The 17,891-nt window shown below is 37.9% G+C and overlaps 1 protein-coding gene across 1 annotated transcript in view; it reads left to right on the forward strand.

The window, feature by feature from the left end:
- The first annotated feature begins 27 nt into the window (after positions 1–27).
- The window catches only part of RCAN1 (regulator of calcineurin 1), a 44,043-nt gene continuing 26,179 nt past the window's right edge, over positions 28–17,891 (forward strand). The window contains exon 1 of the mRNA XM_085297724.1: positions 28–336. Within this exon, the coding sequence (XP_085153850.1) occupies positions 97–336 (240 nt within the window). The 5' untranslated portion in view covers positions 28–96. The remainder of the gene's footprint in view (positions 337–17,891) is intronic.

Consider the following 17,891-nt stretch of genomic DNA (forward strand, 5'->3'; position numbering starts at 1 on the left):
AACCGCCGCCGGCGCGAGGGCGCTCAACGGCGCCTCAACCGCCGCCGCGCGCCTCGGCCGGGCCCCGCCCCGCGGGGGCTCCGCTCGTCCCCGGCCATGGAGAGCGGCGGCGGGAGGGGCCCGGCGGGGCAGGAGGAGCCGCCGCCACCGCTTGGGGAAGGAGGAGAGGAAGAAGAGGACGGGGAGGAGGCGGAGGAGGCGCCGCTGCCGCCCGAGGCCGAGTCGGACTGGAGCTTCGTTGACCGCGAGATGGAGGAGGTGGCGCTGCAGGACCTGCCCACCGCCACCATCGCCTGCAACCTGGACCCGCGCGTCTTCCAGGAGGGCCCGTGCCGGGTGAGAGCGGCGAGCGGGGCGGGTAGGGGCCGCCGCACGCGCGGGGACCGCGGCCCGGCTCCCTCTGTCGGCGGGAAGCCGCCGGCGCTGCTTCCCAGGGCTCGGCTCCGCCCGGCCGCCTCCCAGCCGCCAGAGCCGCTTCCCCCCCGCCCTGGCGGCGGGAGGGGGCGTGCGGCGCGGCACGGCACGGCACGCCCCCGCCTGGGGCTCGGCAGGCGCCTCGGCCTGCCCCACCGCCCCCCTCGCTCAGGAGGCGGGTGGCGAGGAGACGGAGGGGAGGGCAGAGGCCCTGCTTCCCCGGTCGCTTCCCTGACATGAGGCGAGCTTGAAGGGGACAGTGGATTTATTCCAGCTGGCTGGCCCAGCCGTAGGCGGGCAGTGTAAAGTCCTTCTACAGCTGCCTGTCGTCTGGTTTGATCCCAGGGTCTCGGTCTGAGGATAACCTGCAGGTTAGGGAAATAAGTCCATAGAGGAGAAGGGAGGAAACCTACCTCTGATGTTCCTAACTTCTCTTTAGGACATTGTGGTTACAGCTTTGTGAGGAACAGCAAAGCTTGTTGATACACCTGAAGGCATTTGGTGAGATGCTAGGCAGAAGGCAGCGTTTGGAGACCTGGTAGGCAGGGAGCTGAGTGGATGTAGAACCTTTCTGTGTGCAGGCAAATGAGGTATTATTGGCATGAGCTCCCACAGTTTGTTTGGATACCCCAGTCACTGCCTTACTGGCAGGAGCAGTAACTCCCAGTTCCTTGTTGGTACAAATATGAGCATGAGGAGGTATTTACATACCAATTTAAGTTATCTGAGTATCATATAGATCTGTAATGATTCTCTGAGTGGAAGARCACTTGGTTTGGAGTACTGTTCCAGAACACAGAAAGGTGACAGCAGCTGTCAGARGAATCAAGCAGTTCTATAAATTCTCTGAAGTAAGTTTCAGCTGTAGATGAAAAAAAAAAAAAGGATTCTTTCAGAATTATTTCTCTTAACGTTATTGATGGCTGTCTTGAAAAATTAAGCTTGATTTGAATTCATCCTGCTTCACTCTTCATTTACTTTTCTCACTCCTGTCCAAAACAAATGAATGAATGGAACTTCACTAGGTTTTATAGTTGATTTTGCTGTCAGATTCTTATTTTCCTAATGAGTTTGATACTCAAGGGGATGTTCTGTTTCTAAAAAGACTGCMGTTAATGAAATGGGCTTGAAAAAATAGGTAATTATTATACTGGTTTAAAATCCTATTAAAATAACTGACTGTCTCCTTGTGAAAAACAATCTAGAATTGTTACAGTAGTAGGCCAACAGCTTGACTCTGCTAACAGTTATGGTGCATTAAAATGTGCTGGACATTTGAATACAGTGTAGCACCATCTCATATTACTTTCTAAGGTTATATATGAGGATTTGCTTTATTTATTTAAGATCATTCCAAATGTTCTCAGGGTTCTTCCCCCGCCCCCCTCCCCAAGAAAAATGTCTATAACTGGTTCCATATAAATTCATCAATAGCATGTAGAAATAGTATTTTCTCAAGTGAATTCTGCAAGCTTGAAATACATATTCTGAAACTGCAGTTAKATGGATGACAAAATAGAGGCATTACGTATATTTCTTTTAAACTGCAATTAAAAACAAGTTTTAACTGCTTATTTTTCTTACCAAGAGTGGCAACAGGAAGGAATACAGATTTTTGCATTTAAAATGGCATTTTATAAATATTCTGGGTGTACATGGACTTTAATAAGATGTTATTTTCATCTTTAATGAGATGAAATAACAGTTATGTCTTGGCTATTATCAGTCTTCACCATTGACATGAGTCATGTCTCTATTGGAAAACACACTATGTATTCAATGAAAGGAAATAAGAAATTCTACTTAAACAGAAAAGGCACAAAGGTTCAATAAAGCAATAACTTTCATAGAGTAGGAGATGGAGGATATTTATTTTTGCTTCCAGATGGAAATCAAAGTTATGTGGAACAGAAATTTCAAACTCTGGAACACAAACTACCCAATGAAGTCATGAAGGTGACTTCATTGCRTGAAGATACTTACCTGAGTTCTTGTGTGTGGAGTTAATTGCCACTGTTCAACTGGGGAAGGTGAGATGAGGCACTAACGCTGGGTCTCGGTCTGTTTACATGTGTGAAATGTGGGTTTGAGTAATGTTGTTGGACTGTATGAAAATAATTAATTTTATTAAAAAGAGGAAGAGATTATAGCAGCTTCCATGCATGCATCTTGTCTTACGTTAGCAGTCACTGATTCGGGTATCCAAGAAAATTCAGGTGTTTTGATCTAGAGCAACAACTTACTGTCTTGGACTCATTTCCACATGCTAATAAATTTTTAGAACCATACTTGGAATTTTCTTAAAATTAATTCTTTAATGCATTCTTATTCTACTGGAGAGCAGATACAGAAAAATCAAGGTTGCTTTTGTCAGTGTAGCAAACACTTACATGTAGCTCTATTTTTGTGATGATGCGAAAACAGTAAAGGCATCATGAAATACAACATCACTAGRTTTAGAAAGTGTGTATAAATATTCTGTGTGTTTTGGTCTGTGCAATATATTTCCTTGTATTTTAGGAATTTCCTACTTTTGCCGGTGTGTTTAACACTCTTAAATTGTTTTGTCTCCATAGTTGTGTTTTTTCTCTTTAGTAGGCCCCTTAATAATCCTGGATTACCCYATTTGAGGACAGTTGATCCAATCAAAGGTGAGATAGAAGGACAGCTAAGAGAAGACTGACGACTATATCCATTCCCCCCTCCCCCCCCTTCTCAGAGAACAATTTGCGTATGTGTGAAATTCCCTCTGTGCCTAGAGTTAGGTAGGTATCTGGCTGCAGCACTTCTTTAGATTACTGTTATCACCGATTTGCATGGGCAGAGATGTTTCATAAAGCAGCTAGTGTAAGCTCTGAGTGGGCAGGTTGTCTTTACAGAATGTGAGAACATTGTGAGTTACTGTTCTGCTAGATTTTCAGCTCCTGATTCTCCTAAATTTCATTTGTCGTCAATTAGAACAGTCATTTGACCTAGAAGTAGCAGGCAGTACTGCAGTTGGTATTTCGAGAGGATAGGTGGCTGGTCCCTGAACAGATGGATATTTAACGTCAAAGTTTATTCTTGTAGGATAGACACCTATATATCTTGGAATTAGTTCAAGGGGCTTAACAAAATAGAAAATGATTTCAAAGACACTGTTTATTCACTAAGCATTGTTGTAGCTTTTTTTTTTTTTTTTTTTTTTTTTTAAGAAAAAGAAAACGAGATACTGATGTGAAATGGCTAAAGCGTGTAGGCTCAAGTCTAACATCTTGATTTCCACCATCTGAAGCCTCTGGCTGCAGTATTCTTTGAGTTATGGTCCCTGCCATTCTAAGGGTGCTTTCTGTTCTGTTTGCATTGGTCATTGCTCTTTGTTTAATTCCTTCTCTCTGAGTAGATTTGCCCAGAGGCCATTTAATGTTATGTCTTGCGGAAGCAGCTGTGAATGCATGTCTTCTATTCATCAGAAAGTTACTGGGGAAAATCTCGGAGATAAATATGGAAGTATTTATTATTTGTGAACTTAACTTTAAGCTCCAGGACATTCTTATCTGATCCAAAATCCCAGTGAAGTCAATGGGAATACGTGTTGAGGTTAGGCCACTAAGATAGAACATCTCAAGAAATTTTACTGAATTTAGCTGCTACCTTTCCTCAAAGATGTACACTTGTCCTTTTATCATCATTACCTATCCTTACTATGAGAAATTTTATCTGCAGAAGARACTAATGCTTCACAACTGCAGGCTTGGTTATGCCAGTGTCATGTGTCCTGCTGACCTTTTTAATAGTGGGTCTGTTGGCTGATGATGTATACTGTTTTGAATAGAGAACTGAAGGCTAGAGTCTGCTGTCTCTCATCAGATTTTCATATGAAAGAATAGATAAAAAATAAAAAGTAATTTCTGCTGAACATTGTTGATGATACAAACCAAGCTGGCTTCTGTGGCATCAAGTTTAGGTTGAGAAGAATAATTTTCTTTTTCCGGTAGGTTCTTTGAAATTTACATTTTATCTTCAGAATACCTCTTTGAGAAAGTGATTGATCTTTTGTTTCTGTCTTATTGGATTTCCCCTGTTCTTCTGACAGGGAAAGTATTGAAATAAGCACTAAACCAATGAGATCCTTTTTGTGATACTAGTGATAGTACAAAAGCAAATTTATATTATCTWAAAAAATCTCAGAATGAAAAAAATGGTTGCATATTCTTCCTCTTTCATTTTTAATTGAGATATATTGATGTTGCAGTTGAGAAATCTGAAGTCTTTGACTAGGTTTGCAATAAATTTCTTGAAAATAGACCATCCTCTTGAGTAAAATAATAGATCTAGTAAGTGAGAGTTTCTCCTCTCCTTAATTCTCCTAAGAGTCTCTTCTTCGACTTAAATACCTCTTTTCAATGTCAATTTTAAAATCTTCCTGAGACAGTTAGACATTTATTTATTTATTTTCCTAAAACACAGTTGAAGGAATTCCTATAGATTCTGTATCCTCTTACCTTTCCTTTCACAATAGTATGAGAAAAGGTATCTCAAATCTAACAAAAGCTTATCTAGTCTTTAAAGCTGGCTAATTGCCTTGGAAAAATGCTGTTCTGATTTCCTGATATGTCATCTTCCTCTTCCCCCTTTTTTGGTCATTGTAYGGTTGACATTATGTACGGGAAATCATAATGCTTACTTAGGAAAGCAGTATTTCTTCATACAGCATGCAGATAAGTTTGATCTGTTGTAACTGTATTCCTACATACTCATAAAAAAAAAAAAAAAGTCAGTACCTAATTACCAGAGGCAGCAGTCATATTTTTATACACCTCTGTCCTCCTCAACTGGTATACTATTTTTAATAGCTTTTTTATGTCAGTAGAGGACACTTTTTTTTTTTTTTTTAATAGAACTTCTACTGTCAAATGGCAGGTACAGTGGATAATGGCCTTGGTTGTATCTTGTAATCCTGGAGGGAAGTGGCATACTTCAGTAATGATTTTAAAGTTCTGAGTACAGCCACAGGGGGGCTAAACAACTTCATTTATGTCCTTATAGTGTCTTGCTAAGTAGGTTACCTAGGTCTGTTTTAACTGTCACGTTTCCATGTCAACTTAATTGTAGACAAATACCACTTATTTCATTTGTTGAGAGCAGGAAAGGAACATAAACTGTGTCTAGGAAGAATTCCACTGTGGGTGACTGAGGAAAGCATTTTTTTAGATAAATATATCTAAGACATTGAAAGATTTATTTATTTATTTATTTATGATACAGCTGTTTTCCTTAGAAGACTTTGAGATCCTTAAATTACTTTAAAATGCCTATAATTGCCTTAATCTGCTAAAACCTATTGCAAGTTACTGCATATATAGCATAAGGTTTCTCTTGGTTAAACAAAACTTGYGTTTGTAGATAACAGCTTATTGTCCGAAGTTATATCACAGTGTTAATTTTCCTCCAGATCTTGCTAGGAAATACTTCACTGAAAGCCGGATTTTTAAAGAAATTTAGCTTGATTGTTTTAAAGTGTCTTACAAGTAAGAGTGAAGCAGACTGCTAGATATTCTTATGTCCTCGCATAACCTCCCCTGGCATGCACAAGTAGAACTGCCTTTGAAAGCATCTGTGATAAAAATCGTGAAGGATCATGCTTGTGTTTGAATATTAGGCCTGAAAGAGGTCAGAAATCTCTGCAGTAGYGCTAGCAAGAGCTTTTAATGGCAGATATATTGCATCTTGTTAATGATTATCATAGCTTTAAAAGTCTACCGTTCCTTTACCTTTAGATAGTTTTAATATGGAAAAACTTGTTTGTGAATTGWTCTGAAAATAGTCATTGTTAAATGACCCATGCTTTCGGAAATTTTTAATTGACTTGCAGCCTACTGAAATAATCATGAGATGTGCAACGTATTTTGTATTCCATTATATTCAGAGAATTACTTCTACTTTACAGGAAGCTTATTGTATTTCTCATGATTATTTGCAAAACTTTCTTTACAGAATAGTACTTGAGTTTTCTGGTAATCTCTTCCTGTCTCAGTCGCATGCCTCATTAATCCTTTTAATCACACGTTTGGTAATCCTCTTATGTCACATGTTTAAAAAACATTTTAGAAGTAAACTTCAGGAAGGTGAATGTGTGTACATATTTGTATTTGTTTGACTAAAACAGTTTTCAGTGAAATATTCCCTTAATGGGAATTTAAAAATTCCTTAATGGAATGTTTACTTTTCTGCATAGATTCTGAGTTTGTTCTTTTTCCCGTAATGTTTTTCTTTAAGCTATGTTTTCTTATAATTCTTTCTATGCTACTGCTTTCCAAAAAGGCCAAGGATTTAGATTGTTGTTCAAAACCAGATCTCAGTGACCTGTTTAAAACATTAAATCATAAAATTATTGGAAAAAGCCTTGCACTATGAAAATTCTGCCATAAAATAAAAGTTTCTTAAGTATTAAGCTCCTGCACTTTCAGTTGATGATCTAGGTGTATTCTGTAGCTATTTAAAGCTTAAGGCAGACTTTCAGGTGACTTGAAATCTGGAAACCATACTAATACAGTGCTATGGATGATACAATGATCTTTGATATTACAGTAGAGCACAATACCAAGCTAATGCAGTTTTATGGCTCCTGGAGTGCATCAGTCTGCAAAGTACACAAGCAAAACTTGTTCATATCTCTGAATGTGACAGCAGACATGAACTGTTGACAGTCACCAGGAGGCAACCTCCTCAGCTTCTTTGGAAACCTTGGAAAAACTAGCCTGTTACCTTTTTAGCAAAAAAAAAAAAAAAAGGGGGGGGGGGCAGCATGTTTTATGAACAATGCAAAGAGTGCTAATGTTTTTATGCAGACTGTATATACAGTATAAAACTTCAGCAATAATCCTAAAGATATGAAAGGAGTGAAGTGAGAGTATTTCTCACTTTGAAGGCAAGATCTATGCATTATGTGTATAGTCTTACATAATTAGGAATTGTGATACCTGTAGTTTGTTTGGTGACAATGCTGTCTTTTCTGTGTGTGTGTGTGTGTCCATTYTCCCTATACTCCTATGCCTTAATAAGAAAATGGAGTTAAAATATTAGTGTTGTTATACACTTTTGGCAAGTATTAAAACTGAATACAGTCTTAGTGTGTCTGCTTAGTTTAAAGATAGCACCCTCAAGTCTTCTCACAAGAGTAATGGTTTCTGGCYTGTGAGCTCAGAGCAGATTTACTAGTTGGTTGTGCCAGTTTTCATGTGGGACAYTGTTTTGGTCCCTATCACAAAGATGTAATTTGAATAAGTGACTTTTTGAGCAGAATATTTCACTTCTGAAGTAGAGAGGTCTGAAGAGGCTGTGCAGTGTAAAGGTGTTCAATCAAGCATTGCRTGGCCATGTTTTTCATGTATTTTGGGGAGCCTAAAATACTGATTTGGATGATTTCTTTTAACTGTTATCTCCATGTTAGTTATCCTTTTGGTAAAAAAAAAAAAAATGTAATACCATGAAATACTAGTAAAAAGCCTGATTCCATGAAGGGATGGAGACCTTTCTGTAGCTCTTTGCTGTGCTCAAGTCATTTCAGAGTGCTTTTATTACAAGTGTRTGAACAGTAGTTGATGTGTTGGTAAAACAAGTAAGCTATTCATAGAGAACCCTTGTGTTTGCAACTTTGAACAAGACAGAGATAATCAGGGGAGGTATTTGGGAACAGGTTCAGATTTCTATCATGCTTAGACCCTCTCTCTGTCTCCTACTATGTCAGGTGATAAGAGTGAAATTCTTATTTCTGTGTCCAAAATCCTGGTGCTGGTTAAATCCTTAAAGTACACTGATAATTTTATCCCTCAAGAATGAAAAATGTAAATGTCTTCATACTTAGAAATAAAAATATGTTATGTTTATGTAATATACTAAGAAAAGTCATACATGGGGTGAAAATAAGAGTTAACAACATTCAGGTCTGGTGTGGTTGGTTATAAATGGAAACAATTTCAGTAATGCTGCACAAGATAGTTGTTAGGTGTCTTAAGAATGCTTTCTCCAAAATAAAAATACATATTGTAAAATGATYGTTAATAACCTAGATGTAGGTATTAACAGAAAATATTCTTGTATGAGCTTATATTCTAATCATTAGCCTCAAGTAATTAGAAAAGACCATACGTAAGATCTATGCTAACAGAAGATTTAGAGCTTTAATCTTCCTAGAGAATCAAGTGGAAACTTGGAAGAACTTTGATTTAAATCACKATTTTCTGGTCACATTAACAAGTCCAGGATACATTAAAATACTATGGAGTGTCCAATTCTGAACCCCCCAGTATTGAAGTGAGCCCAGCAAAKGGCCACCAAGATGATGAAGAGACCGGAGCATCTCTCTCATGAGGAGAGGTTGAGAGAGCTGTGACTGTTCAGCCTGGAGAAGATAAAACTGAAGGGGGAACTTATCAATACATATAAACATCTGAAGGAAGGGTGCAAAGAGGATGGGGCCAGGCTCTTCTCAATAGTGCTCTGTGACCCAGTGAGAGGCAATGGGCATGAGCTGAAACACAGGAAGTTCTGTCTAAGAAAACCCTTTCTCACTGTGAGAGTGGTTGAGCAGGTTGCCTGGAGAGGTTGTGGAGTCTCCATCCTAGGAGATATTCAAAAGCCATCTGGACACAGTCCTGGGCAACACRTTCTAGAAGACCCAGCTTGAGCTGGGCAGGATTGAACTAGATGATCTCCAGAGGTGCCTCCCAACCTCAACCGTTTAGTGATTCTGTGAATACCTTTCCTTATGTCTTTTGGTATCTTTTTTTTGTTGTTGTTTTGTAGGAGCAAATTAGACTGTTTCCTAGGTATACAGACATACATATGCCGATGTAAAAAGAAAGTATGACAGTAAGTACAGAGGGTTAGATGTGATACTAACCTGAAGCTCATCCCAAACACCTCTCAATTAGACATCTTAATATGTGATAGTATAAACACAAATAATTTTGTTCATCAGTAGTGACTAAACTTCCCTATATAGAATAGGTTAAAATGATAAAAAGACAATCTTTTCAACAGCAGTTGTACAGAAAGCTGAAGTATACAGTAGAGTTTGTCACTGAAAATGTTTATTCAATTGAGCAAGCTTTAGTAAATATTTCTGTAAATTCATAGTTAAAAATAAATTACATCTATATGTATAAATAATACTAAGCTTCAATAAAATGCTTTCTAGTGTAGTAAGTGAACTTCAAAAGAACTGAAAATGAGAAAAACATTTTAAAAAATGGGTACACAATTTCAAGTTCTGTATGGTATCTTGAATAGAAATGTGATTATAATTTTAGGGGTTTTATAAGTGCATATAATACATAAAGTGTATTTTTAAATTGATATATTTTGATCCTTGTCAGCAGATGGGGAGATCATTTTTTTTGTTGTTCTATTCTATCAAAGATGTGTCACCTCCTTCAGATGGAATGCTGGGTAATTTTACTCGGGGATTGTTTGTTTTTCCCCTCTTGCTCTAAGGACAGCTTGATCAAAAGCCTTGTTATACATACTTCCAATATATATATATATATATATATATTTTAATAGAGTAAGGGACCCAATTGAGACCCTTGTAAGTAACATAAGGAGTTTATCTACAATGAAAGCCGTCCAGACACTTCTGGCATGAAATCAGCCAGGAATGGCTTTATAATTAGTTATAGGTTTTTCCATTCAGATAGCCAGAAATACCTCCTCCCTTCCCYTTCCCCAAGGGAAACTGTATTTTTAAGTCTGAAGGGATTATTAATGCAATACAAATTATTGTAACCTAGTGTTTATGAAGGATTTTCAGACTTCTGTTAAAAAGAAAAACAAAAAAAACCACCTCAGGCTTCATCAAATTCTGAAAAAAAAAAAAAAAAAAGAGTTTGAAGAGTAATGGACTGTGGTATTCTTTGAGAGAGGGAGAAGTGTGGGAGWGAGCTACCTTGTGGAATATTTCTACTCTCATATTTCCCATAGAACACATGCTGGAAGAGCATTAGTGAAACTAAAATCTTCAGCTGTCTTCAGCAAACCTGAAATTGAGTATGAAGTCTAAAGTATAAATGATCTTTTTCTAAGTAATACATAATTAAATAGTGGATACCATTGTTCTAGAATGTTGTGGAGGCCAGAAGCCTAATATTAAAAAAGAGGTGYGGCTGATTCGTGGGTAATAGCTGTCAAGTAGGGTAGTTGGGCTAACTTGATCTTTCTCAAAATCTGTGAAGCGCCATTGCCAGAATATGATGGGAGAAGAGTAGTCTAATTGCCTGGCRTTATATCTTTGTCTCTTCCTCCAAGTATTTGCTAGAGTTCTAGTTACTGCCAGAGATAACTAGAATGGTAGATATGTTACTTTTTCATTAACTGGGTATAGTTGTTATTGATTACTGTTGCTACTCAAAAGCTGAGCTGTCAATAATCATATCATCTGTACTGTATTTTCTTAAAAAAAAAAAAAAAAGTCCCAAATAGGCCTGATTCATCACTTTGTTATAGAAGACTTTCAGATAGTTCAGACAGGTATATGTGATGCTTGGATAATTGAATAATTTTTACTTTTTTGATTTTTTTTCCCAATTGTTAGTCCTGTGAAGATTTCTTGGAAGGGAAATGCACAGCGGCCTGTTGAGTGAAGAGCGCATTACAGACCTGATGGGTGGGATTTTAGTTAGTTGCATTGTTTCTTTAGTACCAAGTGTATTACAAACCTACAAAAAGAAAAAAAATCTATGCTGTGAGACAGTATATCTTTTTGAAGAAATGGTGATTTTTAGGAGTGGTAAATGTGACTGAACTGCCTTACTGCAACAGTGAACTAGGAGAGTTTGAAAGTATTGATTATTTTTTCCTGTCTATATTCAGCCTGGCCAAAGGTTGTTTCTGACTGCAGAAATTTGAGTCAATTGGCAGAAGATTGAGAAGAAGGTGCTTTTTGGCACTTTTGTCCTGGAGATTACATTGCATTTGCCATAGTAAGAAGCTGCAGAAAGCTTTCTTGAGCTTTTATGGTGGATCCCATGTATGCTTGAATGCTGTAATAGGTTTGTGTCTAGTCTTTTAGCTGCAAATAGCTTGTTACTGTGCAGTATTCGCTTTGATGAAGATTATGGTAAGATAAGTAATGTTTGACAAATGGAGATGTGTTTGTGCATACCATACATACACTTTTATATATATATATATATATATATATATATATATATATATATATGCACTATTTTCCTCTCTCTAATTTTTGTAGGTGAAGAAGCTAGTCAGAATCCACATATTTAAATAAAATAAGTCTTTTATGAGGCTTCTAGTGAAAATATGAGAGAAGGAGGGCAACCTAACACTTTTAAATGCTATATATATTATGGAATGCRTTATGATGTTACTTTTTTATGGAATATTGATAAATTATTCAGTGATGATGGTCTTGCTAGGAAGCCACAATACTAGTATGCCAGTTCCTACAGCAGGCTGGRGTTTCTTTTAGTCCTATTTGTTGGCTAAAACTGGGAAAATGTATGTTGCAGTCTGGTTTGCCCAGCTTGCAGAGGAGGATGGAATAAAATATGGGCAACAGAAGGAAAGATTAGATAAGAATTAGAATGTGTATTTCCTGCAGATTATGAAATTACTTAATAACAGATTTCTTTTGTGTGTCACGCAGGCAGATAAACTTGTCAAGTATTGTGCAGAAAGCTTGTGTACATGGCTTGCATAAGCAAGAGGGAGTTAATGGGAACCCGCTAGCAGTATTAGTCCAACTTTTGAAGTATGTGGGTGCCTCTTTGCAGGATAGATTTTTAATCAATTTCCTGTAGTTAGGGTTCTTGGCACTTTGTCCATATCACTTCAGGCTGAGAGCAAAGATCTGTTGGCTAATGGAAACAGTGATTAAGAGCTTGAATTTTCCTGAGGCTCCAGAGTGATAGTGAAACAGCTGCTGTTGCAGGCAATGGAAAGTATGAATAACTCTTGCCTGGAGTTGTATAACCAAAGGAATAATCGGATCAGAGACTAGGTTAAATTATTGTGACTTCTGACTATTAAAAACACTGTTAGTCCATGTGTTSACGCCTCATTACAGCATATAATTTAAAGGCTCTAAAGAGCCCCYCTATTAGACATGAATATTGCATCAGGAGTCAGATGTTTTCCTCTTGAGAAAGGAGTGGAGGGGGGAGGAGGTCATTTGCCCAAGAGGTGTGTAGACTTAAACAACTTTATGTAGTTTCTTCTTTGATATACACCAAGTGATCTTTAGAAGAAAATTAGTGATGTACCTCACAACAGATTAAGTGCAGTAATTCTTCACAGGAGACAATTTCAGGAGAGATTGTTTGTTAATTATCTACTTGAGATGTGCCTATGTCTCTTGTTTCTTTCTTGGTAAGTTGCCAAACTAAAACTCCATTCTTATCAATGAGTGCAGTGATGATTTTGCCTGCTGAAAAAAGCAAAACCTCAAAATTCCTAAAGATAGAGGAGAAAGCAGAAAATGGAATGAAATGTAGAATTGTATTTTGTTTTCAGCAATGGTAATTGAAGTATAAGTTTATAAGCAAAAACTATTGCCCTAAATATTGAGGAAGTTGTAATGGTTTCAGGAGTTATTTTGTAATTGTGAAGAGTTTGTTTTTTTTGTTTCTTTTTCTTTCTAATCATAGCAGGTGACTTCTTCCCAAATAAGCAAAGAAAGAAATTAAATTTATGCTTAAAGTTACGCTGTTAAGTACAGCAGAAACTTTAAAGGTCGGACTCTTCCTCCCCCCCTCCGCTAATGGTGGCATTTCAACAGCAGAATTAGCCTTAGGCATCTCTGCTTAGGTCAGAGGGTCAKATGTCTATTTTCCTGTTTGAGGGTTGGTTTTTTTTGTTTGTTTGCTTTTTGTTTTTTAATGCCAAAAAATTTCCACTAACAGTTGAAGAAATTCAGCCCTTGTGATGCTGTCAGGTGACTGCTGAAGCAAAAAGGTTAGTTACACTGAAAGCTTCACAAACTTTGCAGACATTTGGGCTATTTGGCTGTCAAAACRCTTTAATTGAAATTATTTTACTATGTTCCCAAATAAAGGATATATAACTGGTTATCTAGCATGTCACTACTTTAACATGCCTGAAAAAGTTACAGTCTGGACACTAACCACACCAAAAAATGCGTGTGATTTAGGATAAAATCCAGCCTCTTCTCTGGCCCATTTTATTAACATGTTTTTAAAATACATTTGACATTTCCAGGAACGCTTATTATGTCCTTAGAAATACAGTAACTAACTGTAATTATCTTGATTTTTTTTTTTTTTTGCTACCCGCCCAAAACATTCTTTAAAAATATTTTGATACCATCTTGCCATTCTTCCTTAACTTCAGTGGAAAATTTCATTCTCTAAAGTTCACAAAGATACAAATATACTTCTTAACATCTGCTGTGGTTTTCTAAAAACTCCAAGGTTAGAGTATAATGTTTTTCCTTGACTGATTTTTCCTTTAGTTACAGAGAATATAGAGGAAGAGTGATCAGAAAACAAACACTGTAAAGTGCATTACTTGTACTTAGTGTGATAATCTTTCTTTCATTAAGTTAATGAATGCTGCTGTGTTACTATAAAGAAAAGTCCTTTTTTTAAAAAAATGTATTTTGGGAAAAAAAAAAAAGCTTTAATATGGTTCAGTCTTACATCTTCTTCTACTTCCCCTCTCTCAAAAGATGTTTTAAACATAATACGGTTGCCTCCGTTTTATGATAGTAAATAGTGAGGTAACTGCAGAGGTATATCCCATTAAATTTCATCGGGGGTACAGCCARATCTTCCCTCAACATTAGACAGTCTATGTATCTGTCATAGTTGAGAAAAAAAAACATAATTTAAACATTTTGGCAGAAGTCCTGTTTTACTTTTCAGAAGAGACAGCTGCGAACTGAGAGAAAAACAATTAAAATGCAAATCTGGGCTGAAGCTTTAAAAAAATAAAGCCAAGGTAATATCTAGATTTAATTTTCACTTGCTAACAGTTTTACTTTTTAAATGATTATCTGGGTAGCTTGGGTCGTATTTGGCACATACAGGCACACTGAATTTTAAATGTAAGGTATGTTAAGTGTACCGGAATGACAGTTGACAACATGCCGCAGACAGTAGTTRTATAAGCAGAAATGACCCAGGCTCCTGGTTTGCTTTTTAGAAAACAGAGGCAGCAGTGGTGCCGCTCAAAGGGGTGAGAAGGTTATTGCTCTCTTATGATGACTGCTGAGAGTGGAGAGAGACATGATGAGCTAGGCCACTGCAGAGGCACCCTGGCATGCGGGCCTTCTCATCTTGGAAGAGGCCTTCCTGCCCTTAACACTAAGGTAGGGACTCGCAGGGCATTTGGAGGCTCTGAAGTGGGCAAAGGAGATAATGGGCCACAACTGTTGCTGCTAATGGTGAGTTGTTYCTAATAGAACAGTTCACAGTTTGCATGAAATGCACCTTCGAACTGTCATCMGATTTTTGCAGGATTCCTGGCATTAGGATGGATTTGTGTGCAAGCTTGTCTAGTGCTGCTCAGTTAGCATCTCATTCTGGACTGAATGAACTAGCTCTGCCTGAGAGCTTTACCCCTTTCTTTCGTATTTATTCCCTTATCCCCTTTTCAAAAGCCAAACATATTCATACTCTTAAAACTGAGGACAATTCTAAGATCTATGCGTGTTCACTGGRAGCAAAATTGAAATTGCAAACTTATTAGAAACCTCTGAAAGGCATTGTAATAGTTTCCAGATACCATAAACATTAGCTAATTTAGTTTGCTACCTGCAGAATTACTATTGTAAGCCTCTAACCTCTTACACAAGGCCTTCTTGGAGGTATATTCACGACCTAAGATATACATAATTGCTAGTCCAAGTGGATTAACTGGTTTAAAATTCTGTGCCACTGTTTAACCTGAAAAGCAGTTTTGCATGCAATTCTAGATCCAGATCATATATAGTCCCATGTAGCTGCTCAATTGTATACTGATGAGTCATTTTTTTTCCCTTCATAATGTACAAGACTTCAAGTGTTGTTACATGATAAAGGTTGAAAATAAGTATAGTGTTATCTCTGAAAATGTTTGGCACTGACTTTTTMTCTAAATAGTGGACTTTTGTCAAATTGAGAACATTTTTGCAGCCACTTTTTGCTAGATTCCTACAGAAGTCAGTGCAGGAAGTAAACGGAAATACTGAGCAATCACGCCCCATTGTAACTTGCGGTACATGCAGAGGCCATGAAGATGAGTCTTGTATGACATATCTGGAGCCTGAAGTGATGCTGTTTAAGAGAGTCCCTTGTTGGGCTGAAAAGGAGATGATTACACTGCTGTCTTTTGTGGGGTGGTTTCTTTTCCTCAGTTAATCAGTTACTGAAGATATTTGTTACCCATTCTCTTAAATGCTGTGCTGAGTAATGGATCAGAAGGCATGTGATACTTTAAAAAGTCTAGTATCACTCTAAATACATGAATAAAAACCCTAGATCACAGGAAAGCAAGGCTGAGTGATTAGAAATAACTTGTGATTATGTAGTAGTGGTTAGTCATAAAGTTGCTTAACTTCATGAATCTATGCTGTCTTTTCTTCCATGCTTCCCTCTCCTAGTATGTCTGGCAAAACTCTGTGTGAAGCTTTGTGTCTGGGCCCTGCGGTTTAACCATGATTTGTGGCAGTGTCAGTTGGTCCATCCTCTCAACCTTAAGAATTGCCCAGGTGTTTGAATAGCAAGTATAAGATTCAAATAGGAAACAAAGGATCCTATGAAAGCCAACTTAAAGAAGAACAAAATAACCGCTGCCAAAGTYGCACTTCCAAACAGCAATGCAGTATAGCCGCCCTCCAGATAAGTTATCAGCAGTTTGCTCTGACTTAGTCCAAAAGTGAGGTYGTAGCAGCGGAGCAGCTTCAGCCCCTAGCAGGGTGCATGTGCCCAGCAGGCACGGGAGCCCTGGCTGCTTTGAACAACCAGCAGCTCCCTGTGGCCCGGGCCAGCGCTCTGGCGGCCCAGACTGCTGCATGCGGTCCCCAAAAAATCAGCACAGTGCTGAGTGACAGTGGTGATGTTATTTTGGAAAGTCATCTGTGTTGTTTACGAATGACTAGCTGTATCTAATGGGAGGAAGACAGGGAGGTCAGCTCTGTCACAGACCATGAATGTTTGGGGGAAATACCCTTTGGATCTGTAAAACTATAGTACCACAATGGTGAATGAGTGCTGTAAAAATCTTGACATGGCAACCCATTCAGCTGTCTTTAATTCCTCTTCTTGAAATSAATAATCTTATTTTTGCCCAGACTGGATGTGGGGCAACTTTATTATTAGAGACAGATTTGACTGTATTTATGATATAGTATATTGTAGCCCTATCTGTATCAGACAAAAAAGGGATTCTTGTAATTGTTATGTCCTGCAGTTGCATCTAATTAAAAGCCTTTTAAAGTTTAGTTTTGTTTCATTTTTAAACTGCATTAGAGCAATTTTAAAAGAAAAAATTGCCTGCATTTTACAATGTTGATTTTTTTTTCCTATAAGGGAAAAACAAATCTTGGACAGTTTTGTTATTGCAAATTGATCTATCTTTAACATAACTAGTGGTTTCTGAGCTTTTTGTAATTGTTGACAACATAGTACCGTGTTTCTTGAGAGAATTGCTGATAATGTTCTTTTTTTTTCCCTCTTCTCCCTTTTTTCCAGCCCACTTAATCTTTTCATATCTCTGCACATTATTACTGGGAAATATGCCCTCTCCATGCTTTATGTCTGACTCTTTTGCTGACTGTTGTTAGTACTTTGCATTGCATATTGTCTTATTTGAAGACTGTAATTACTTTGTGTTTAAAGCTGCAAAAACCCTGTTGTAACATTTAGGTTGCATAATGTAGAACTAGAAATGCTTGTAAGTTCCTTTTTGCTCAGTCCAGAAGGTTTGAAATGTCAGGTAAAACTTTTGATTGCCTCTAGGAGCAAATAAGATATAGCTGTCCTTACAGGCTGTCAAAATTAGGTGACTTTGAGAAGAAGTGACCAGTCTCTGGTGCTTAGAAGTAGAGTGTTTATGAAACTCTTAACTCCTAAAAGAATAGGTATTAATCTTGCACAGACTGTTCTATAATGAACACCTGAGCTCATTAGTGTTTTTTTCTTCATAGTCAAATTTTGTGAAATAGAACATTTGATTGCTAAGCTTTTCACTGTAGTAGTTCAATCAAAACATAATTCATCTGGAAAAAATGGTAAGTGTGTTGACATCGGAAAGATGTCTTCTCCTGTATTTGCTTAAAGGCTAAGTTAACAATGGTAATCTTTCCTTTGACTAGGACTTTATTGTTGCAGTAACTTAATGAAGTTCTTCAGAAATACCTTGGAGAGTGGCATGAATAGCAAGCAGACTAAAAATAACTTAGGGCAGTGCCCTGAAGGGAGCTGTCTGCCTTACTTCCTTGGCCTGAGGAAAGGCATCAGGGCTGTATTTTCTATAAAAGG

Source organism: Rhea americana, unplaced genomic scaffold (assembly GCF_003343005.1).
Source record: "Rhea americana isolate MKP2758 unplaced genomic scaffold, rheAme1 scaffold_130, whole genome shotgun sequence".
In the NCBI taxonomy this organism is placed as follows: Eukaryota; Metazoa; Chordata; class Aves; order Rheiformes; family Rheidae; genus Rhea; species Rhea americana.